We start from the raw sequence: 26,244 nt of genomic DNA, 5'->3' as shown, positions 1-26,244 counted from the left end.
TCATAGGTCTAATAAGTGATGAGTACAGGGGACGATGACCTCCCTTGATCTAGATGTGAATCCCTTCATGATCAGGTGGGTGATATAGAAGGTTTTCCTAACTACTTTAGCAACATGAGTGTCAAACGAAAGGCTACTGTCAACCTGGGTCCCCAGATCTCTGATGACTTTTTCTGTGCTCAGTGGATTGCCACCTATATGGTAGCTAGGGGTAGCCTTGTTTTTCCCAAAGGGTATGACTATGCATTTTGGCGTTTAACTTCAGGCCATGGCTCTGGCACCAGTTATCCATTTCTGTGAGGCCCTTCTGGAGGATATCTGTGTCAGATGTGTTTTCGACTATGGCGCCCAGTTTGCAGTCATCTGCAAACTTTGTCAGCCATAACCCTCCTGTGTTTGCTTGTACTTCAGAAAAGTAGATGCCGAACAAGAGTGGACCCAGGACTGAGCCCTGTGGGACACCACTTGTGACAGGCTTTGAGTCTGACATGGCTCCAGCAACTCTGACCCTGTGGGTTCTGTCACTTAGCCAGTTTGCAACCCATCTTGTGATGTATGGGTTTACATTCAAGCTGATGAGTTTTTCGATGATACCTGAGTGGGGTATTGTGTCGAAGGCCTTTGCCAGGTCGAGGTAGGCTGTATGGACTGCCTTTCCCTCATCAATGGCCTTGGTGACTGTCTCGAAAAAGTCAACCAAGTTTAAGAGGCAGGATCTGCCTTTGACAAAGCCAAACTGAGTTGTATCCAAAGTCTGCAAGTTCCCTATGTCTATTTATGAGTTCCATTATGATCCTCTCCATGGCTTTGCAGATAAGGCTTGTCAAGCTAATGGGGCGGTAATTTCCAGGGTCTGTGGAGGCACCGCCCTTATGAAGTGGGACCACAGTCGCCGTGCGCCACTCCTTGGGTACGTATCCTGAGGTGAGGCTAAGATTAAACAGCTGTCCTAACTGTGGGTTTAATTCCTCATTGAGTTCATGAAGCACACAGCCGGGGACACCATCCGGTCCCATGGATGCTGTGTTTTTTGCCTTAGTGAGGGCAGTTCTCACCTGGGCGTTGGAGATGTTTGGGGCTACAATCCTCTGGAATAGATATCTCTCCTTTGGGGAGGGGAGAAGTTTGCACTGAACCTGTCAGCCAGTATGTTGGCAATGTGTGTAGGTTCAGTAATTTTCACATCATTTTGAACTAATTCTGAGCATATCTGGGAGTTTCCTCCTAGGTTTCTAACATAGCTAAAAGAGGCCTTATGATTCTCTTTAGAGTCCTTGGCGATTTTTCTCTCAAAATTTGCCTTGGATGATTTTATGAGAGCTCTTAGTTTTTTACTTATAATGATCAAAGGTGTCTTACCTTTCAAGGATTTTGCTCTATCTTGTAGTAGCTTCCTCCTTTTGTTGTAGAGCTTGTTTATGGCTGGGGTCCACCAGACTGGACGCTTGCCTTTGGTACAGAGAGTCTTAGTTTTGTTTGGGATTGCCTGATCCATGCAGTCCTGTAGGTGCTGGTAGAAGGCATTTGTAAGTGATTCAGCGGTTTGAGTAATGTTTACCACTGGCTCAGGGGCCTTAAAGGAGACCACACTAGTTTTTAGAAGTGTGAAATCGGCTTTTGAGAAGTTTTTCACTGTGGTCTTTTTGTTTCAGGTGGGGCGGATGAGGACCTCCAGCGAGATTAGTTTATGATCTGATCTCACCAGTGAGGGGTATACTTCGGTGTTGAACATTTTGATCCCATGTTCGTGATGATGAGATCAAGTATGTTTTCTCCTCTTGTGGGGATGGTGACTAGTTGTTCCATGGCATTTGAGTTTATGAACTCCAGGAATCTTTGGGTTAGAGTGTTCGGGCTTGAGTAGTGTTCCCAGTCTATATTAGGGTAGTTAAAGTCACCTAGTATGATGGTGTTTGGAGATACATTTATCCCCTCCAATGTTTTCAGGAAGGCCATGTGAGGTTCCTGAGTTTGAGAGGGTGGCCTGTAACATGCTACAAATTGCAGAGCAGTCTTGCCTATGGTTAATTGCACCTGGATGGTCTCCGATGCATCATGCGTTGCCACCAACCTTGAGGTGTGGGTGTCCTTTATGAATATGGACACCCCCCCTCCTTTCTTGGTGTTGTCCTTAGTTTCTTGTTCCTTGTGCTGTCTATGGAGGTGGGTTTGACTTTTGAGCCTTGCCTAAAAAAGGTACTATGGGGGTGGCAAGAGCCTTTGCCAATATCCGAAAGCCCAGGGGTGACAAGTGCAAGCCGTCCCTAGTGAAGCAACGTGGCTCGTCGAGCATGTCATCCCAGGCTGACAGACACTGGATCCCCTTTTGAATGACACCAAAATTTTAGCCAATTGTTAAAATCGATCATTTTGTCTTTATACTGTGGCATCATTCTAGGTGAGGGTAAGATGCTGCTCAAGGTCAGGGTCATACCGGCCTGGGCTACATGATCAGAGAGCTCCTCTAGGTCTCTTTTCATGTAGTCGAGGGAGGTACGTCTCAGGTCATTCACGCCAGCATGTACAATGACAGTCATATTTGTATTAGCTTTGGAGTGACCTGAGTGCTTGCGTTATGTGGCGGATCCTAGTTCCAGGACATTTATGTGCAAACTGGCCTCCATGGGGGACCAGGTGCCTTGGACCGTCTTTCCCTGGAACTGCCCCCCCCCCACCCTAACAGGTTCATAGATTAGTACTAGGCTAACTGCCCTTGTGGGCCATTTTCAGCCTAGCCAGTTACCCCATGTGAGAATCAAACCCTGCACCTTATGTTTGTAAGGTAACCACCTTAACCATTATGCCAACCTCCCACCGTGGCCATGGGCTGGGGAAGACAGAACGGTCGACAAAGATTCGTTTGTGGCTTCATCCACCATAGCATTTCTTCCTTGCAACGGTTTGCAAGACATATCATGTGGTCGAGTTAGAAACGACCATTGTGCAGAAAGGAGCCACTGCAGGATTCTCATGTGCAGTCTCGCCAGTGGTACTAACGTAACGGCAGCCGCCATGGAGCCTAAGAGTTGCAGTACAAGATGTGCTGGTACATAGGTCTGAGGAAGAAGGTCTTGGATTTGGTGTCTTACTTTCGAAAGCCTGCGAGGGGGGAAGAGAAGCTTGACAGGATGTTGTGTCGAAGACCACTCCAATAAATTCCAGTGTCTTGATTGGGGACATTAGAGATTTGTCCTTGTTGATTGCAATCCCAAGCGGACAGCGATATCTTGAGTGTAAGAGAGGCTGCGGACTAGGAGATTCCTGGTCAGAGCAGTCTAGATAAGGAAACACCTGGAATGCTTGTAGTCGAAGATGAGCTACCACAACTGCCATACATTTGGTGAACACTCAGAGGGGCTGTTGGGAGACCGAATGGCAGTGTCCTGAACTGGTAGTGACTGGCTCCCAGCCGGAAGCAGAGAAACCTCTGGGAGCGGTGATGCATCTTTATGTGGTAGTACACGTCCTGGAGGACTATAGAGCACATCCAGTTGTCCCTCACTAGGAAGGGGAGAATGGACTGTACAGTGACCATCCGGAATTTTTGAGGTTTTTTAAATTTGTTCAATAGGCTGAGATCCAGGATTGGTCTCCAGTCCCCTGTCTTTTTTGGCACTAAAAAGAACCTTGAGTAAAACCCGGATCCTTTCTGTTCTGGTGGTACTGGTTGGAGAACTCTTTTTCTTAGCAGCTTTTCTATTTCTAAGGCTGCTAATTACCTCTGATTGGGTAGTACATTAGGGATTCGTTTGACAGGTCTGGGAATTAAATCGAACGGTATTTGGTAGCCTCTGGATATTATTCTCTGCAACCAAACAAAATCGGTAGTAATAAAATGCCATGCTAGTAGGTGCAGAGAAAAACGACCCCCAACTGCTTCCAGAGGAAAGCAATCGGGCCGTTGCTCAGGAGCGCTAGTAGGGTCTGCTGGAGAAAGAATCTCTAGCGCCCTGGTTATGCAGACCCCCCCTACCCCGAAAGGGGCATCTTTCATACAAGTTGCCCCCTCTGCCCTGGGGGGATTGTTCACCACGAGTGTCACGAAAAAATCCTTGGGATTTCTTGAACCACATTTTTCCTCCCTTCTGGTTCCTGGAGTAGGACCTCTGGGGGTTGGAAAAGTATATGTCCATAGCAGACAAGGTCTTTCCATCTTTTTCACTACGTGCAAGTTTGTCTTGTATTTTGGGTCCAAGAAGTGCAAATTCATTGACGGGTGCATTGACAAAGGAAGATTTAAAGGGGTCTGTGAAGTCACACAACTGCATCCAAGCATCAAGTCTCATGACAATGCCGGATGCGGCAGCTCAAGCTGTCCCCTCGGTGATGTGAGATTATCAAAACGCATCGAGGAGTTAGAGATGGATTCAAGGGTAGCTAGCCCGAGGCGAGTGTCACACCTCATCAGACAGTACCCCCACCAAAGAGGAAGACATTTTGGAAATTAGGTCTCTTTGGAGGCGAGTAAAGTGTGCCAGATTGTTCAGTGACTGAATGGTGAAGGTCGCTGAAGCATAGGTCTGCTTCCCTAGTCTGTGCACAGTCTGGGACTCCCTGTTTGGAGGATGGACAGTGGAACTATCTTCTGCCAGTTCCCTCTTGGTGGCTACCACCATGACCATAGAATCAACAGTAAACTGCTTGGACCAGTGGGGCTGGTCTTCAGGTGTAGATAAAATTTTGTCTGGCCTCTGGGGGACAGGTTCTAAGTTGTCCGGGGCCTTCCAGGCACACTGCACAATGAGTTTAACAAGGTCATCTGCCAGTGAGGTCACCCAGGAAGTAGATAGCCAGGCACAGAAGGCCTGCAAGAACACAGAATCCTCAGAAGAAGGGTTAGAGGACTTAGTCTCCCCACTGCTTGAGGATTTTGAGAACGTCTCCGAATGAGACGTCATCTGGGGGAGACCGTGGGAACCCTTCTCCCTCATCACAATCAGCGTCTTCAGTGATTCCTCCGGGGAATCAAGATGCTTCCTCTTGCACAGTTTCTTCCGGGGTGGCTCCCCAGTAGGATCTTCTGAGGAGGACTCTGGAGGAGGGGTTCTTGCGACTCCCATACCAGAGGTCCCAAAATAGAGGGTTGGGAGACGTACATGCCAAGGGGGGGGGATTCTGATACTGATGTCATTGGTGCTGACTGCGAGCCTTCGGAGTGAAGGAACCAGGGTCTCACCCCACCCTGAGGAGCCCACCTCACAGGTGAAGAGCTCCGAGAGGACTGGAAGCTGGAGCCGTAGACATAGATGGCACCAGGCTAGGTACCAAGGTACGGATGGTCCAAGCACTGCTCCGAGAGAGCATTGGCTCCACCGGAGCCAATATTGCAAGGGTGGTCGGTGCCGACAGGGGGAAAACTGCTGTCGGAGCAGAGATAGTATGCACCAGAGTGGACATCGGTACTGGGATCTGGGCAGAGGCCAGAGGATAAACAGGGGAAGATGTAGTAAAAGATTGAGCCAAGAGGGACAGAAGGTCTAGCTGGAATGGGCAATCCTCTAGCTGCCAGAAGCTAGTCCACAACCTGCACTAGATCAAATTCAAAAAAACTCCTAGTGGATTTGAAGGAGAATCAGGTCTTATTAGAAAGGGGCTAAACCTCTTCCCCAAAAAAGGGTCGTAAGTTTGAGAGTATCTTGTCCTTGGCAGATATTTGAGTTTTGGAGCCGAAGAAACTGTTGGCACTGTGGCCGGGCATGGTTCTGAAGCAGGTAGTGTCATCGGAGCCAATGTCGATCCAAGTACGGCACCATGAGGTTGGAACCGAAATGGGGTGAATATCATGGACGGCACAGAGGGAGAAGATACAGAGCTTGGTGCCGAAGAGGTCTGCGCTGAGGGTGCCGGCGAAGCATGGAGCAGACTCTGTTCCTTAACTGACAGATTCAGGAACAGAGGGACTCGTTTTTTCCTTATGTTTTTTGGTCTTTGGAGGGGGTGAGACCTCAGACCCAGATAGAGCCTCAAAAAAAGGTGTCTTGATTAAACCTTTTAAAATAAGTTTATTTTTACGTTCTGTTAGTGCATGATTACTAAAACTAGCACAAATGTCAGTGTCAGCTTTAATATGATCAACGCCCAAACAGTAGACACAACGAGCATGTGTATTCGAATTAGGCATCTTACGCCCACACTTGCCACACTGTTTAAACCCCAACTTAGCTTTGTCTGACATAGTAAGGCAACAAGGCTATCCTACAGAAAAAACAAAATAAGGGAGAGAAAAAGGTAAGAGAATACAAATGATGGTATTTAAAAAATACCGCAAGTGGTAAGGAAGGGCCCATCAAAGGCAGGAGAGTGGGACAGTACCAATAATGGTAGAAATTAGATTACCAAGGTAACAGGTAGGGAATAGAATTAGGTTATAGACGACAGTGAGAAAAGGCTAAATTGACTAAAAAATAAACAATTTTGAAGAGAAACTGTCTTAAAAATAAATGTTCTACTTGGCTTTGCGAGAGATGGCTAGCACATCTGACCAGGAACGCGGAAAACGAGATCTGGAGCAACTAGGAGAGGGGCATTATGGGTAGGTCTTAGCTGAGAGTTTTTGGCTGGCGCGAGCTTGGAAACGGCCGTATTGGTTCTGAGGATGGAACCGAGGTCCTAACAGTAATTAATGAACAAAGACTTACATCAGATGCAAGGTTATCAGTGAAGGATGAGGTTAGTTTGGATATGGAATCAAAGAAGGAGTTGAATTGAGTAGCTAAATCAGAGTCAGAGGCATTTGAGTCGGGGCAAGGGTTTTCTTTTTTACCTGGTTTAAGGAGAGAGAAAAAATTCCATCCCAGAATTTTTTAGGGTTATTGTTGTGATGGGTTTGGAGAGTGGAAAAATAAACTTATTAACTCAGACAGCAAAGCCTTTTTTACTTTGTTGCGAAATATTTTATACTCATTAAGGGAAGCAACGTTTTTTGTTTTATGGTAGTGTTTTCCAAGCTTTATCATGGACTCGCATGGTGATTAAGGTATTCTTAGTTAGCAAAGGGACGGAGTTACTTTTAGTGTGTTTTGTTTTCCATGGAGTGAAGGAGTCTAGCAAGTTTAAAAAGGTTTTATTGAAGCAGGCAATAGCATTTTCCAGGGGTAAAGTTTTGAGTGGGTTCCAGTTAGTACTTTTTAGTGCATCAGGGTTAAAGTTTTTTAGGTACAGAGTAGAGGTGTAGGTGTGGGAAAGTTGTAGGAAGGTGGGCAGACAATGGGCAAAAGTGGGAAGGTGGCCACCTAGTGGATCTGAAAGGGTATCATTATTGGAGATGTAGCGAGGATGGGAAACTAAAATCCAATCTAGGGTACTGCCAGAAACAAAGTAATTGGAAGGTCTTGTTATGGAGTTAATAAGCTGAGCGACACTATAAAGATTTATACATAAAGAGTTAGTAGGAGATTGAATTGTGTCCCATTTAAATGTTAACATCCCCCAAGATTATAGTTTCATTAGTGATATTGGTTGAGAGCCAGGAGAGAATGTCCGAGAATTGCGACACTGTCACCAGGAGGGATTATAGAGGGTGACAATACAGATAAATTTATGTTTGTTACTCGTCACTCATTAGACCCATTATAGAGTAAAACCCCCCTTTTGGAATGTACCTCAAGACATCTGCAGCAGCTGCAAAGGCCACAGAAGTACCTCACAAAGAGGATTACTGGCCTCAAAACAAATGCCCTACACTGACTGCCTCAAAAAACTCCAGCTTTACTACATAGCATATCGCCTACTCTGAGGTGATCTCTGCCCAACATATAAAGCCATGTCAAACCAAGAGCTGTTGGACATGCTACACCTAAAGAAGTCCCAATCCCTCCAAGCTACATGCTCTAGGGACCTAAACCTTGTCACCACAATAAACAGGACACGCTGGAAGGATAGATTCCTGTCCCAGAGACTACCTATGCTCAGGAACAAGCTACCCATCTATGTCAAGCAAAGTTCTTCATTAGCACTCAAGGAAAATCTTGAGGAGTGGATGGGAAATAGGAAATACACCCTGGGCATCACTTGTTTCTCTGCTGGACAGTGGCACAGGAAAATAACTTTCTTGGGTGGCGTAAGCTATGGTACCATGTTGGCTAGGCTTACATAGGCCCTTGGGCCGATAGCCTAGTACCTACCTATGGAGGAGGGCTAGAATTAAATTCAGCATTACCAAATTTGGGGATAGGTTTGGAGTAAGGGGTCACCACTGAGAGGGATGAGGAGTAAAGAAGAGCTACACCGCCTCCTTTTTTGTGTGTTCTATCATTTTTGATAAAGACTCAGAATTGACCCAACTATTGCGTTGTGTGGTTTAAGCCAGATTTCAGAGATGGAAAGAATGCCGGGTTTGTTATGGAGAAGCCAGGCATTCAGGTTAGGGATTTTATTACATGTGCTCTGAGTGTTTAAAGCTGTGACATGGAGGAATCTACCAGCTGAGTGAGGAGAAAAGATGTGTGAAGGAGAGGGGTCAGGGTTTGGGTGCATGTCCCCAGATGTAAGGAGAGAGTAAAGTGGGAGAAGTATTTAGGCTGTTTAGAATCTACTTTAGAAGTTGTGAAGTTTGTTGAGATGGGGCTGTTACTGATTCGTGTTTTTGTGGTAGGGTATGAGTTTATAGGCGAAGAGAAGAATGTTACTGAGGGAGTAGAGGTTAGGGGAAATGCAGACAGAGGAGAGTGTGTGCTGCAAAGGAGGATGAGATAGTTGAGTGAAATGGGCGAGTGTGATTGGCAGAGAGAGGACTGGTAAGATAGTGCAAGTAGAATAAGGAGATAAGACTTGTGTTAGAAAAGTGACTGGCTTGACAAGCATGGTATTTATATATTTGATAGATTTGGGGGGTAAGTTTGAGCTGAGAAGGTATTGGGACAGTTTTATAGAAGTGTAGATTTAACAGTGTGTGAGGGGTGGAGTAGATGTAAGGGTTGGACTGGAATGAGTAATTAATTATGGGTAGAGTGGATAGGTTAATTGGATGTTGGAGGAGATGGGTGTGGCTTAGTAGACAAGGAGATGTTGCCTCCCACAAACAAATCAGTGAAATTGAGAACTGGCAGTGAGTATGCGAGCTAGTTCAGGTAAGGGTATAATGGGATGCAGCTATGGGCTTATTTTAGAACAGGGAGACAAATATTGAGAGAAATGACAGAAAAAGTTTTAGCTTTCAACAGGGACTGGTGATATGTGGAGATATGGTTAACAGGCAGGATAACATTGCCACCTAGTGACAAAAATAGTAATTGCAATTGGGATAAGTTGAGAAAAAGTGGGAGCTACAGGGGGAATGAAGACTGCTGCAGGCTGCTAGCGACGCACGAAGGGCCACTACACTAAGAGTTATTAAACAAAAACCGTGGAGGTGAAACAGTAGATAATACATACACAATTAGATCTTGGGAAGCAGCATGTTATGTTAGGTTTACTTAGTTACATTCCAGTTGACTATTTCAGAGGTGGTGATTCTGGGCGATTTTGAGGAGAAACACCTTGGAGGTGGGAAACGCAAGACTTAGCAAGGTGTAAGGGAGAAAAACATAGGTCTAGTTTAGTAGTTTTACTAATGAGAGGGGAGTAAGGAGATATACAGGAACAATTAAGTAAAAATAAAATGCAGCAGTGGTGATAATAATGAGAAACAGCAACAGTTTCAGCACACAAGATGCATAGCGGTAAGCATGTAGCACAATTAAAAAACAGCAGCAATTGCAGTACAAGTGAATACAGCTGTGAAACACACAGGTTTTACAGAACAAATTTACATTTCACAGGAGCATGTGCATTTAAGTGAAGGTCTTTATATGTACCCAATAACTATTTCAGATCATGTGCCAATAATCTCTAAAATAAAAAACACAAGGTAATGAAACAATGAGACATTGTCAATTTCCCATCTATCGGTTGAAAGAAAGGATTAAGGAATGGGTAGTGGAAATTATTCAGGAGCTATTAGTGAAGATAGAAATTTCTTCTGAAAATATAGCTAGGGATTGGGCTAAAAGGAAAGGAGTTTACAAAACAGGGTGGAAATAAAAGTAAGGGAGCTACGGTTAAGAAGCAACAAGAATTAGAGGGACTGACAAATGTTAAAGGACTGTGGAATAGGGGAATTTCACAGAACAAGACGAGCAACTGGAGAATGCTAAACAGAAAATAAGGGATTACCTTGATAATATACACGAGTTTAGAAAGATTGCTATTAAGCAACCATTTTGTTTGATAACTCTAGAGCATTAAAACTTTTAGCAGAAAAGACTCAGGCAACTAAGCAAAAAGGGCTGTTGCCAAGCTTAGGGAGCCTATAACAAGGACGATAACAAGAGATCCTGTAGAGGTATTACAAATATTTCAGAAATTGTATGAAAGCCTGTATAAAGCAGAGAAATATTGAAATCAAGAAAGGTACAAATGGAAATGTTTATGGAAGAATTAAATATGCCAAGGTTAGACATACAAGAGGCTCCATTACAAATAGTTGAGATAGGAGGAAATGAGATCAAATGGTCATGTATAACCAATCTACAGGAAAGTCCCCAGGAATAAATGGCATTCCTATGGAAGTTTGGAAACTACGAGGGAAATAACTGATTAAGATATGGAAGGTTTTGTTTAGCAGCATTTTAAGAGAGTACCAGCATCGTGGAAGAAAGCAGTGGCAGATGTAATGCCTAAAAAGGGTAAAGCTCCATCAGATCCAGTTTCATACAGGCAGATTTCAATACTAAACCATGATTATAAAGTGCTTATGTCTACAATGGTTAAAAAAAATGGCAAAAATGATGCCAAAACTGATAGATATGGATCAATGTGGTTTGGAGGAGAGGAGGCAAACATTTGCATGTACAAAAATACCACTGTTGTTGGTGGGTCTTGATACAGAGAAAGTATTTGACAGAGTAAGCGGAGACTTTATGAGCAGGACAATGGAAACACTGCATCCCTGATACAATAAGGTTTATGAGGAGGACATAGGAGGGATTGGAGGTGAAACAGTGGGTGAGGTCCTCCCTGATAATTTCTGCTTAAGCAGAATAACCAGGCAGGGGTGTCCTCTTTCCCCTTTGTTATTTGCATTATATTTAGAACAAACTGGCAAAGAAAATAAGGAACTCAGAAATTAAAGGATATAATTGGTATGATAGTCAGGAAAAGCTGACAATTTGAAAATATTTTATACTTAAAGGGACATTACAGCACTGTGGAACATTTTCAGATGATTTCAAATCTTTTCAGGATACAAAGATTTAATGAAGCTAAAACAGAGGCAATTTTTACATACCCACGCACAAATTGGTTCAGCAATGTCCATATTTATGGGGGCATGATAAAATGAAGTATTTAGGAGTATGAATTAAAAAGGATTCTGATGAGGCAGCTATGGATATGTGGGAACAGACTAAACAGAAGACAACAGGATCATAGGAGATTACTAGGCTACCGACCCAGAAGTCATTTTAAGCCTAGCCATTTCATCCCAATGTCAGTGCTAGTCAATACCAAAGACTGCATTTAGTGATGACTGCCCATGTCCAGTAGGGCTGTGGGCTCTATCCCCAGTCAGAATTTACAGTACCCCATTCACTCGTCCAGGTTCCACTTGAACAGTGTCATAGAGGTGCTCCGTTTCACATGAATAGGTAGCCTGTTCCAAAGACATGGCAGTTGCCGGGAGATAAAGCTGTCCCTCCAACATGACCTACTTAAGTCGTAGACCATATTTAGGTCCTTTGAGTAGGAAGCTCTAGTCCCATCCGACTTACAGATATGCAGCAAGTTCATTAGGTTTGGGTAGCTCTGCAGGCCAGACATAAGTCTCCCCTAAGAAGTCTACACTACGAGTATAGTAACAGGGACTTCAGTAGGACAAGACACATGCTGGAGCCCCTTGATCTTTGTCAGAAACCTCGGAGGTGTCTCCAATTGCTGCAGGTGCTTAGTACAGGACATGCCAAATGGGGCGTTTACTCAATTATGTGCTGGGTAAGTGCAGAATATAGGGGAGTTATAACTTCTATTGCTCTCGAGGTGATGCTTTTACTACGTGTGCAACATAGAAAGCTTTCCTTACTACTGTAGACACATGGTGGTCAAAGTTAAGGTTGCATTCAACTTGTCTTACCTTGTCTTGTCCCTTACCACTTCATGGGTACTTGATGTATTGTTGACTTGACAGTGTGAGGGGACATTGTGCCGAAAGGAATGATTATGCATTTTGTTGCATTCAGTTTGAGACCATGACTAGTACACCAGTCGCTGGTCTGCGTGATACCCTCCTGGTGTAGAGCATCACTTGGGATTCAAGATTGCACCTAGCTTGCAGTCGTCTGCAAACTTGATAAGCCACAACGCCTTAGTTTTGACCTGAGCTTCTGAGAAGTATACATGACCCCTATGGCACTCTACTGGTGACAAGTTTGCTGGTTGATGTGGAGTCGCCCAGTTTGATAGTGTGTGTCCAGTCTGTGAGCCAACAAAAGGGTTTACATTCAGTTTGCCAAGTTTATCGCCAAGGCCCGAATGTAGGATTTTGTCAAAAGTTTTTCCCAGGTCGAAGTATGCTGTGTGCACAGATCTGCCCTCGTCAACAGCCTTGGTCACATTTTCAAAGATAATACAAGAACTGAGAAAATGGAAGCTATGTTATATAGATATGGATAGCAAGATACAAGCAGTTAAAATGTTTTAGTCCATTCAGTCTTATACACAGGTCAGGCATATTTTTGTCAACCAGAGATGTTGTGGATAGCAATTGATAAGGAGCTGAAGGGTTTTATCTGGGAGGGAAAGACGGCAAGAGTCAAGTAGTAGAAGCAGATTATTCCAATAGAACAAAGAGGATTGGGATTACCCTATTTGAAGGAATATTTCAGAGCAACACAGTTAAGGCGCCTATATATAGCACAAGCAGAAAACTATAACTGAAGTGGAGTGGAGATGATGATGAAAAGGGGGGGGGGGTTCAGGAAAGGATTTTGTATGCAGACCTTTAAGAACAAAAACAATCTCACAGAATATTATATGCATCAATTAACAAAAAGTATTTTAAGAACTAAGCTGACACAGGAATGGAGACAGGAGATTCTGCTTACAAGGATCACTGCAATTAGGGATAATGGCAAGAGCAAGGAGGGGCTGGAAGTTGTTGGAGAAAACTGGCAAAGGAACCAAGGTATTGAGAACAAATAACTAGAGGGGGAAAGATAATACAATGGGAAGATGCCAAGAATTCGTTTGGACTGCAGGTTGCAGATTATCTGCACTCTGATATCAGTCCTTCATAGGGAAGGCAAAGAGAAAGAAATAGAGGGGTCCTAAATGAAAGACCAGCACTGGTAGAGCTTTTAGTAGAATCTAGAACAGACATTAAAAAAATTAGTACTGCATATAAAACCATTGCATTAAGTACAAGAATCAGAGGAGGTTAAAAAGGGAAGAAAGATGGATAAGCAATTCACAAAGAAACAAATGGGGGATATATGTTGGTCTCCCAAAAATACAACAAAATCTATACGAGTTAGGATTTTTGCTTGGAAATGGTTTACACAGATATTTTTATACCTCAAGCAGACTCCACAGAATTTTTCCTCAGGTAGACAGCAAATGTCAGAGGTGTGATGGAGAAGAAAGATGTAAACTTGACGGCACAGTGGTGCAGCAGTTGCATTGTCACCTCAAAGCAAGAGGTTCTCTGGTTCGATACTTTCCTGGGGTGCCTTCTACGTGGAGTCTGCATGTCCTCCCTGCGTTCATGTGGGTTTTGTCCAGGTGCTCCAGTTTATTCCCACATTACAAAGACATGCGTCTGGGGCATTTCTCTCCAGGCCTCCGCTGAAAATCTGCTTCTTTCTAAGTCAGACCTTCCCAGTAAACAAATGTTAAATAAAATAAAACTTGGAGTGTAACGAGTTGGCAGACTTTAAAGATTCCCTGCAGACTACTCAGAGATACTGGGTGAGCAAACTGGTGTAACTAGGGAAACCGATTTCACTGAGCTATGGCACAGAATCAGAATTGCCTAGACATAGTAAGGCCTGGCTGAGTGATTATGGTACCAAAAAAGCAATTACTGGAAAATGGAAATCCAAGTCTAAACCAACTGTACTGGAAAGTACTGAAGATAGTAAAAGATAAAACAAATGGAATGCAGATATCAGGATAGGAGCAAATTACATAAAAAACGGGAAGTGTAGGAATAATACATAGAGGAGAGGAATGAGGTTTAAAAGGAAGGCAGGAGGTGAAGGAGCTATGTAATGTCGACTGACAATGATAGGGTAGACAAGTGATGTAGGACGACTCCAACCAAGATTGTCAATATGGGCAACAGGAAAAAAAGACTACGAAACACCACCACGGTAAAGCGATTCTTCAAATTCCTAGAGTCCCAAACAGACAATCCAGTAAAAATAAGTAATTCATTAAATGAACAAATATTCAAATAAAATAAAATAAATAATGATAACATCTGATAAGCACTTTCGGCTATTCAGCCTTCATCAGATCATAAAACTTATTTAGATATTAATGTTTAAGAAGAGTAGCTTGATCAGTCAGTCATTCTTCATTTCTGACATCCTGGTCAAATAACCAATAGTTATAACGATAAAACTGATTTCTTACAGGAGGAAAGGCGGAGCTGTCGACCAAACAGATTGTCGGATTATGCTCCATTTAGCAATCTTCATAGCCAATTAAATGGAATTGTATACCTATTATTGGTCCACAGGAGCTGCTATGCAGAACAACAAACCAATAGTGCTAGCTCTTCATTGGTAAGCATGGCCAATCTGACGGCGAGATTGCACATCAGTCACTGTATACACAACTCCTCAGATAAAGGCTTATGACAGCCACTAAAAAAACGATTGTCCAAACCCCTACAGCAAAAGTACTAAATTTAAACAAAATGCAAAAAATCAGAAAAGTCATAAAATGTGTAATACGTTGCATTCACCATTAAGCCACAAAAGCAGCTATATAAGATGGCTCTTCAACGGCATTAATTCCTCATTAGAGCTCATCATAAACCCATCATTGGTCCACAACGGCTGCTACAAGGAATAATAATCCAATGATGCCAGCTCTTCATTTATAGTCCTGATCCATCAAACAACAAGATCGCATATGCACATCTCTTCAACTAAGGGTTTATGAAAACGATTCTCCAGAAAACTATAGCAATAACTCCTTATTGAACAAAGAACAAAATATATAATATGTTCCAATCACCATAAAGCCACAGGAAAGGCTGTATAAAGTGGCTCTTCATCGGCATATATTCTTCATTAGAGCTCATAGCCAAAGGCAAAGCACCGATAATGCTGGTTCTTTACTGAAAGAATAGCGATTGGCATGTGACTTTGCCATCCTATTGGATATGAGCCCTTTTGAGGAACCAGTGCCATTGGAGTGTTTATGTAGACACCTCTGTGGCATTACGGTGAATGAAGTGCCCTTTGATTTTAACCAGCAACCAATGGTGAATGCAACATATTACACATTTTTTGACTTTTCTGATTTTTTGCATTTTGTTTAAATTTAGTACTTTTGCTATAGGGGTTTGGAGAATCGTTTTTTTAGTGGCCGTCATAAGCCTTTATGGAAGAGTTGTGTATACAGAGACTGATGCGCAATCTCGCCATCCAATTGGTCATGCTTACCAATGAAGAGTTAGCACTATTGGTTTGTTATTCTGCATAGCAGCTCCTGTGGACTAATTATGGGTATACAATTCCACCATTTAATTGGCTATGAAGATTGCTAAATGGAGCATAATCCGACAATCTGTTTGGTCGACAGCTCTGCCTTTCCTCCTATAAGAAATCAGTTTTATCATAACTATTGATTATTAGTTTGACCAGGATGTCAGAAACGAAGAATGATTAGTCAAGGTACTCTTTTTAAAAGTTAATATCGAAACAAGTTTTATGATCTGATGAAGGCTGAATAGCCGAAAGCGCTTATCGGATGTTATTTTATTTGAATTATTTGTTCATTTAATGAATTATTTATTTTTACTGGATTGTCTGTTTGGGACTCTAGGAAATTGAAGAATTGCTTTGCCGTGGTGGTGTGTCAAAGTCTTTTTTTTTTCCTGTTGCTGTTTCCTTTGTCTACGACACCTTCAGCGGAGTTTGGAAGTATTTTTCTCATTATTCAAGATTGTCAATATGGTTTGTTTTCATTTATATAAATATATGATCGCCTATGTCATAAATTATAATTTAATAAAGATGTCTCGTTAAAAAGAAATTATTTCTCAGGAAGGTAGAAGAGGGGAAAACTGAAGCAGAAGGATGGAGTAGGGCAAAAAAAGAAACAAAGCCAAGATGAGTGAAATTGGGAAAAAGAAGTGGACAGATTAAATGGGGCATTAAAGACTATGGTTAAAAACTTGACAGGAGGGACACTAGACAGGGTTCAAAGGGAGGCATTAAAATAAATCCAAAACTCTAAGAAAAAGGCACCAGATCCCATACTCAAATATATAAAACAAAAAGAAGGTACCAGGCACAGCTCGGATACAAGCTTACACCAAATGGCAATCACCATAGCTACCATAAAGCCATATGTACCTATTTAACATTTCACATTGTTTACATTTTACGCAAAATAATTAATTTTATTCATTTCATAGATTTTACAATAAATATACATACGTTAGTGAATATAATTTTTTTTATATTTAGTGTACAAGTGAAAAGTTTTATACAGAATTCATAAGTACGTATGCCTTTATGGTAGCCATGGAGATTGCCATTTAGTGAATATATTTTTATACATATCAGAGGGTTTATTTATTTATTTTTTTGCTGTTGACTGGTTAATTGTTTATTAGTTCAACTGGTAATGTGCTATTTAAGTGAATGAAAATAAAGTCTGAAGAAATGTCTTTGACGTAAAAACGCTCAGCGTTTAATAAAGCTTGTATCCGAGCAGAGGCTGGAGGCATTAAAATGCTGAAGAGGAAAGAATCAGGGCTTGAAGAGGAGACTAAATGAAAGCTAAAGGGTCTAAGTACATGAAGTCAATACTTAGGCTGAAACAACAAAAGGTGGATTTGGAAGAGGAAGGACATGGATACAGGAAGCATGGCTACTTCAACAAATGGAATACAGGAGCTATTTTATAGGTACTTGGACACTTTAGGAACTTGTATAGAAAGCATAGGGTGAAACAGATTTGGAATAAGAGGTTTAAAAATTTTATGTAGTGACTGGATGTTCCAACATTGACAGAAGGAAGGGAAGAGACTAACAGCTCCCATTACTACTGAAGAACTAAAGAATTATCAAAACAAGCAAGAGGCAAATTGCCAAGTTTAGATGGGTTGTAGCTGAGCTGTGGAGGGAGGTTAGTGATGTACTTCTGCCTGGATGGCAGAAGATATTAAACAGACTGCAGGGGGGATGACCAATTCCTGACAGAGTGGTCAATTCAGTAATTCTAAAAATTGGGAAAGATCCATGCAACCTAGTACTGTACCACTTAATCTCAGTTCTTAAATCAGGACTACAAGATTTCTGTGCCAATTCTGGCTAAAAGGGTGGCAAGAACCCCCCCCCCCCCCCCAAGTAGATCACGATCAGTGTGACTTTAAGAATAGGCAAACTTTTGCCATCTCGACAACTAACATATGCATAAGTATGCCAAGAAACATGGCAAGGAAATGGTGATGCTAACACTAGATGCTTAAACATTCAATAGGGTCCACTCGCACCACCTTTCAGAATGGATGAGGATCATAGCTTCCCGGAAAAGTTTAGACATCTCACTAGGGGACTATATCAGCTGTCAGCTGCAGTAGTACAAGTAAATACCAAACTTTTAGTAAGCTTTAATGTTCAAAGGAGAACCAGGTAGGCAAGCCCCATGTCACCCTTGTTATTTGATCCTTATTTCATGGGCAAGGAGCTCCAATTAAAGAAGTTAGAGCTAAAGGCAGGAAATGGAGGGGAAAAGAGGAGAAGTTGGCAATGTTTGCAGATTATAAAATATTATAGTTTTCTGACTCTGAACAAAGTGTTAAAAAAACGTTGCCTTGCTGGAGGAATTAACACACATCAGGCTACAAGATCGATGTAGACAAGACAAAAGCATCTGCTGTTAACCGATGTTCCTACTTCTGACTTGTTATGGATTTCCCACAGCTATGGGACTATACCAAGTTGAGGTATATGGGAGAGCCCTGGATTTCCAGACTTCAGAAGAGTCAATGCAGGAAACCTGGAGTAAGGTGAAAGATAAAATACAATAGTGGATCAAAAATGGCACTTTCTGTATCTATATATACTGCACGGACTATTAAAGTGGTGTAGTTCCTCTAATTTTGTATGCTATGCAATCCTTTTAAGAAATCAGGAAGAAGTACTGGGACAAGTCAACTGGATAATGTATGACGTTTACTTGGGATAATAGCAGTACAGTCTAATTGCAAAAACGTTTTGGCAACAAATCAGAGAGGGATAGCATTCCCATGTTTACTAGAATACTTTCTATCAGCACAACTGCCAAATGGAAAGAAATACCTTTAGGAAGTAGTTAACTTAATCATGATGTATTAAGATAGACATGGATTTGGGTGGGAGAGATGGATGGTGGATTAGGACCAAGACAGGTGTAAGGGATCTTAAAGAGCATTTTTCAAACTACATGAAAACAGACTACCAAATGACTAGAAAGGCAAGAACCCGTACGAAAATAGAAAACTTTAAATTAAGGTTTGCTATTTTGGTATGGGTTCTTGCTTTTCTGGTTGTTTGGTATTCTGTTTTGAGCCCTTTGAGTTTTTTTACATGAATACACAGATTTGAATTTTTGAGGTCTGGCCTACTGGGTTGGGAACACCCCCCCCCCCAAATCTATATATCTATATATATATATATATATATATATATATATATATATATATATATATATATATATATATATATATATATATCTATATATATATATATATATACACACACACACACACACACACACGTTTGGGGGATTTATAACATTTATGTGGAATATGAGAGGATACTTATGACAGAGGGAAAAGACAGACCAGAGCTGATACCATTAAGCAAGAGAAGAGAAACAAAGATGGGATTGTCAGGAAAATGTAAAATACGTTAACAGTGGACAGATGATAAAGACAGGGATGCAAAAGGGAATTAGCAGAGTTACAAATACACAAGAGAAAGACTGGCTAGACATTTGTGATATACCAAGATGGCCGTCAAGAACATGTGGACTATTCACATGGAAATGTCTGCACAAATATTTTACACACCAGATAGTTCTGTTGGAGATGCAAACGTGAAAGAGTGGGAGACTGGACTCATTTTTTGGGAATGCAACAAATTCAGTAGAAAAACTGTTGAAAGACAAAGGCTAATAGATTCATAGATAGGCAATAGGCCATCTCCCCTTGCAAGCCATTTTAAGCCTGGCCACTTTCCCTTTTTGTGCGCGAAGTAACCTATCCTATTTGGTTATAGATTGGTCTTACCTATCCCATGGTTAATAATTATATATTATCCCTATGAAAATAATTGGGATCACACTGGGATAAAGCATTTAGGAGCTGCATCAGTCTGTCCATTAATAGATTTACTGTTTCCCATCCACAGATCGAAGTTGTGCTCAACAATGGACAGGGATGGACTCTCTTTTATGCGGATGTGAAGTCTGTTCCACAGTAGCAATATCCTCTGCAAAACACAAATCTATCCAAACCATTCTACTGATGTTGCAGAAGAGGTTTAGATCTCTAGACGGAGTACTTATGATCCATTTGACTTGCTGACGTGCAGTAAATCCATCAGTAATGGTCAGAGGATGCCTTGCATGCTAGACACTGGTCACCTCTTAGCAGTCTGTATGATACAGATTATTATGACAGGGTTTTGAGTCAGTCCATGTAGGGCATATTGGTTAGGACTTGTATCCTTTTAGAAAGGTACCTCTGTGGGTGTTCCTGTTACATGTGTCTGGACACTTTGCAAAAATGAACAAACCCTGAAAAAACAAATAAGCAAAAAGATAGCAGATACTTCCTAAAACAGAAATTTATTAAACGTTGAAAATGGTAAAGCTCTTGTCATCTACTCAATAGCAGACTTCAGAGGGACTGATGAAGTCTGCTGTTGAGTAGATGAAAAGCGCTTTACCATTTTCAACATTTAATAAATTTCTATTTGAGGAAGTATCTGCTATCTTTTCGCTTATTTGTTTTTTGTGAACATGTGTCTGGACAGACATGCCAAAGGGGACGTTATATTCAATGACCAACCTAATGAGGGCAGAGTAAAAACGGAACAATGACATCCCTAGATCTAGACACAATCCCATTGCTTATAACCTGTGAAACATAACTGTCTTACAACAATAGACTCATGTTGGTCAAAAGTTAAGTCATTGTCCACATAAGTTCCACATATTAGAAGATATTTATCTCAGAAAACTCCACTTTTTATTAAGCTGGCCAGATCGAATGGCTGAAAGAAGAAAACCTTTGGGCAGAATTCATCTGAATTCTTGTTTAAAAAGAAGAGACAAAACTTTAGAAGAGGGGACAGGAGCCAAATATTAACACTGTACAATTACTGGGCACACAGGAAAAGACTGAGTGCACCTAGCGGATTACACATTAAAAAATGGCATTTGGCAATAATCCAAATCATCTAAATGAGTTTACTAGTAATCTTCCCATGAAGGAACAAAAGGCATTAGTTTGAAATGGTAGCCATTAACAGGGGGATGACATGAAATTTAATGTGTAAAACAGTTGGGAAATGTGTTAGTGTTTTGGACAGTAGTCTGAAAACTGATACTAGGTTTTCCATTTGTACATAAAGAAACAAGCAAGAAGCGTTTACATAATAATGAGAATATACACCAGGGATAACCACCAGACAAAGTTGCGCACACACACACACACACCACCCATTGGGATTGCGTTTGATGATCTGCTCTCTTTGGTTTGTTGGTTAAAGACTGGAGAGTATGCAAAAAAATAAAAATACTACTTGCGCTTGAAATTTTTAGGAATTTATTTTAAAGTAGTTCTTGTAATGCTATCACATTTACAAATGAAATACTCCAGTAGAAATCAATTTATGATTGTAGGGGCAAAAAACAAAAATATGCTTTATTTAACCCTATGGGGGGCAGATCAACTACAAGTTGAATGAACACATCTTGTGACACTATTCTGCTCAAAGGACAACCACTCTGTACTTCAACCCTAACTACCCTTCTGTAGTAGTGATTTCAGCACATGGTAAAGAGGCTGCCTTATTGCAGTTACCCCACTTTAGTGAAATATGCCATACAACAGAAAAGGATTTTTAAGGTCATAAAAAAACAAGTTAGGCGCTGAATTCAAAAATAAATCCAGATCCAAGTACAGCAGACGCTAGATGCAACAGTCCAGGATTCATGCTCTCCTCAGAGGTCAGCAGCATAAATTTCACCAACCCACAGGGATTATAATGTCAAAAAGAAACCAATCCTCATTCTACGGGCAAGGCTGATCCAGTCATCACAGAGAGCCTGACTCAAAGACTTACCCTCAGTGTAAATGGCTTACTTCAGTGTATGCCTGCTTTATAAATATACTTATACTGGAGTGAATCACTACACAACAGCAAATCTTTCAGAATCTGGCCAATAGTCTGCCTGCATCACTGTTCACACAGTTACTAGCTGCATTCATTCACCACCACATACTACTTACGAGTCAAACAAGGCAGTGGACATACAGTACTGCTGTCAGCAAGCAAACTATACACCATACTGACAATGGTGGTAACTTTCAAAACTATATCAGCAATGCTGCCCAATGACATGTAAACTAATATACAAACCACATCAGTCACACCCAAAAACATCCTCAGTTAAAATGGCACAGAATGCAAAAACTTTCCCTATTTTAAGCTGTATAAATCAGCAAGGCTTTCATTTTCAGACATAACCAATTTTCATTTAAATGCATTACAATACTGTGTGTTTAGGACAAAAATAGTATTTTTTGGAACTTTTTTATTTTTTTGTGGCGACACAGGCAACAACCTCCCTGTGAAGAGCAGAGCCCCAGGCACCGATTACTCTATCAGCATTCAACTTACCCACTTGTGCCTTCCTGCTTCAAATGACAACTGACTGCACTCTAGTTAAATCACATTTATGACAAACTGCTTTCAAAGCCTGTTACCTGCAATCAGCAACTACAACCATATTGACAATTCTATCTTGGCTCGCCAAGCAAGCATCGTTAGCATTTGAGTGTTATCCATAGCCGGCCTTAGGCATAGGCCAACTAGGCGGCCACCTAGGACGCTGCTGTAGCAAGGGTGTTTTTACAGTATTTATTTGGTGTAGGTAGACAAGGAAGGGGGCACCTGGGTGGTGTGGGGGGGGGAGCATCGTGGAACACTTTTGCCTAGAGCACCAGCTGACCTAAGGCCGCTGCTGGTGTTATATCACATAGGTGGAGGGGTGGCTGTGTCAGCTTAACAGTTTTGAGGGACTCCAGCATAATTAACTAAACTCACCAAGTGAAGGTCAAAGCAGAAATGATGGAATAAGCATTGCCACGCAAGGGTGTAGCTTGGCATACTCAATACACTAGAGTACATGGTTTTCTGAGCACCTCTAAGAAACCTGAACACTCAAAAGTAAAGAATGTTTAGAAACGTGTAAACACATTATGATATAGAGGTATTTAAAGAATGTGTGTGAAAGAAAATCACCTCAAAAAACTGTTTAAGAGTATAAATGGTAACTGAAAATAAGGTGTCCCCTTCCTTTATGGCTGGAAGTTGCATTTGAGTAATGAGGGCAACAATATTAGATTTGAGCACAAAATGTCAATATCTAGCTACACCCCTGTTGCCACTAGCAGATGGGTGTCCTAATGCAAATTGAAGGGCCTTAGTAGCTTTCACAAAACCAGAAGCCCCAGGCGAATTAAAGGGGGCGAGTAGAATTCAGTAAGAAAGAAATTCCATGGTTAATAGACACTTAACAACTCACATACAAAAAAGCAGAAGGCACCCAAATTAAATAATGGAAAAATTATTTACAACGCCACAGCAAGAATACTTGTCTCAAACAGTTATAGCACTTTTAACATCATCGGGAGGCCATTCAAAAAAAAAAAACGCTGCAGGATCAGCAATGTCATGGATGATCCCTAACAAAATTAATGAAGTCACGATATCCGGGTAACAATAAAAGAACAAAGTCCCCACCCATAGATAGTTAATACATTCAAGTGTGCACATCAGTTTTAAGGAAAACGACGTCCTCCCACCATAATTAACTGAATACTTAGTCTCATCTGGATAAACACAAGAAAGGGATTAGCAACAGATTTATTAAAAACATAAAGCCTTCTTTTTCACATGTACCCCAGAGAGTCTAGACGTTCACCCCATCTACCTACTCAAAACAAAATAACAATAAACAGAAAAATATTTTAGTGAACAAGTCCGGCTCCATTAGGTTAACAAAACTCAGGTTTAAAATACTGCACCAGATTCACTAAAATCATGCTGACACTTTTTAACCAGTCACCCATGCAATTAAGTCTGTACAGCGTACTGACACTTAAGGATTTACTTTTTAGAGCAAGCGGTGCATTTGCATTCTGAAAGGACACAAGTACACTACTCATTAAGATTCTTCGTCTCACAGAAATCAGTACCATCCATCTTAAGTATTACTTAAAAAAACCGAGAGCCTTTTTTTTTTTTTTTTTTTTTTTTTACTTCTCTTAATAATTTTAACAAAAACATGAACTTTTGGGGACATGCTCCGTTTGGGGACCCCGGCATAAGCAGGTACACCAAAACACTGCAGGGAATTGTGGTCCAGACAACCACAAACTTACATTTTCTTAGCCACATCAGTCTCGCGAAACTGCTCTTTCACCATTGTGTAAGACAGAGTCAAGGAGTGAAGAAGTGAAAACTAATTTTGCTACTAACAAACATTACATGCCGAATGCCAAGTTAAAAAGCACACATGTTTCTACGAGAAATAACCCTGCCCCTATGTTTCACCTTTCACCTTACGGCGTGACGCTCGCCGTTACCGGAAAGGAAGGGGATCCCAGTTAACGAATATAACGGATGTTTACAAAATCACTGGTAAATGTGACAGATACGTTGATGTTCTGTTCAGCTGTGGTAAAGGGCATAAAAATAACTTTGTAAAGAAAAGAAACTAATTGGCATGAAGTTAAAGCAGCAGTTTGCAGTTCAGTATTTCAGACCTACAAGAACTCGGGGCAAAACTGATTCGCTGAGGGTACTCAATTATGTCAAAATTAAAATCCATTATTAAAAACAAATTAAGTATGTTGGATGGGCTACACTCCTGTTCAAGGCAGTGAGTAGAAGGAAGAGGATACACTACAGCAGATTATAGGTCAAGAATAGCAAAGTGCTATATATTTTGAGTAAACTCTGGTTCAATTTATACGGGATGGATAAGAGACTCGTCGTGTTAAATTAACTAAAGGAAACGCAACGGTCTGCATAGACAAAGGTTAAAATTTGCAGCCAACCAAGTGATAGCAGTACGTTCACGTTAGACATTTTTGATAAGCTGTTGTTAAATAGGATAAGAGGGCGAGCAATAAGCCAGGTAGCCTGTGCTTTTTCTGTACCCTGAGGAAATATCTGGTAGGTTTTTCTTAACAGTATTTTAAAAGATCAGGAAGTAGCATCTTGGAAGAAAGTTGCGGTGGCTGTTATTACCAGCGAAAGTAAAGACCCTTCAGAGTCAGCTAAATATAGACCAATTTCAGTTTTAAATCATGACTATAACGGCGTAATATCTATACTGGTTAAAAAAGGGCAAAGGTGTTACCAAAATGTATAGGGTCAATGTGATTTTGAGGAGGGGAAGCAGAGGTCTGATAACTTCATCTGGACAATTCTGATGACTCGGTGGAAGTAGCATGTAAAAAAAGATGCTGTCACTATTGGTGATTTTTTTGAAATTCAATATACAAAAGAACAGTGTGAAAAAACACTCAATAGTCAGCTTCTTTTTCTTTATTTTTTTAATAGAGTAGTGAAAGCATATGCATTCCCAGATAAAATAATATGGTTAATTAGGGGGTATAAATGAAGGGTAAGAGGAAAGAAGGTAAGAGGGCTGTTATCTGGCAAGTTGTGTTTGAACAGAAGAACAAAGCAAGAATGTCCTGTTTCCCTTTATTATGCTTTATATTTAGGGACACAGTCAAGGAAAATACCCCTCTCACAAATTCAAGGATATAGTTGGCATGATACTCAAGGAAATGTAGCCTTATTTACAGATTATATTATTTTGTATCTGATAAATCCAGAAAAAGAACATTTTCTTGTTGGACATTTTCAGACAGTTTCAGGTCTTTTCTGGATATAAAATTAATAAGATAAAGGCTACAGTAGGAAACTATGTACCCACGTGAATTGGTACCCATATTTACTGGGATATGATAAGATTAAGTATTTAGTTGAGTATTTTAAAAAATGACTCTGTTATGGCCACTAAGGATATGTGGGAAGAAACTAAACAGATAATACAAAACTGAGAAAATGGAAACTCTGGAGTACCACCCCCCCCTAACTATATATACTAACTCCAGGATTGCACTACAGTGGGGAAAAGGGCATTGCGTTTCCTCACATACCCCTCCCACCTATACTAATTAACTAATCATAGTCCTCTCCTTATTACCCCTCCCACTCTTACTCCTCCCACTCCACTATACTTCACTCCTTTCTACCATTAGTCTCTTTCTCTCCCCCTGTAAATAATTATAACCCCATTTACTTCCTTAGCTCTCCTCCTCAATTAGCCTGTTCACTTCCACTACATTTCTCCCTTCAATACCCCCATTCTAAACATGCCCTCCCAAATCCTGTATACTATCCGGGTCCCTTGCTCCCTTCTTGTACTACTAATTCCTTTTTATTATGCTACTTCTTACTCTTCCAAAACACCCCTATGCCTACCTTCTACTCAAACTATCCCTTGCACTCACCTACAACCATTTCTATTCACCCACTTCCACAACATATCTTCCTCTCTTATTCCTCCTAACCTACTGCACCTATTCTATCCCAAACACTTCACCACAACAAAAACGTTCACTCATAAACTACTGCTAGCCCCAAACAGCTTCCTACTACATAAACCCAAAAGGCTTAAAGTTATTCCCTGTAATGACCTAACCTTATCTGGAGATATCCATCCCAAGCCTGGCCC

At 41.1% G+C, this 26,244-nt stretch overlaps 1 protein-coding gene across 1 annotated transcript in view; it reads right to left on the bottom strand.

The window, feature by feature from the left end:
* The window catches only part of POLR3A (RNA polymerase III subunit A), a 1,593,947-nt gene extending 1,569,891 nt beyond the window's left edge, over window positions 1-24,056 (bottom strand). Inside the window, exon 1 of the mRNA XM_044055661.1 lies at window positions 23,873-24,056. Coding sequence (XP_043911596.1) covers window positions 23,873-23,916 — 44 coding nt within the window. The 5' untranslated portion in view covers window positions 23,917-24,056. The remainder of the gene's footprint in view (window positions 1-23,872) is intronic.
* Window positions 24,057-26,244: the final 2,188 nt, after the last annotated feature.

This window comes from Protopterus annectens, chromosome 14.part0 (assembly GCF_019279795.1).
Source record: "Protopterus annectens isolate FY-2018-M chromosome 14.part0, PAN1.0, whole genome shotgun sequence".
NCBI lineage: Eukaryota > Metazoa > Chordata > Ceratodontiformes > Protopteridae > Protopterus > Protopterus annectens.
This window is presented reverse-complemented; position numbering and strand designations above follow the sequence as displayed.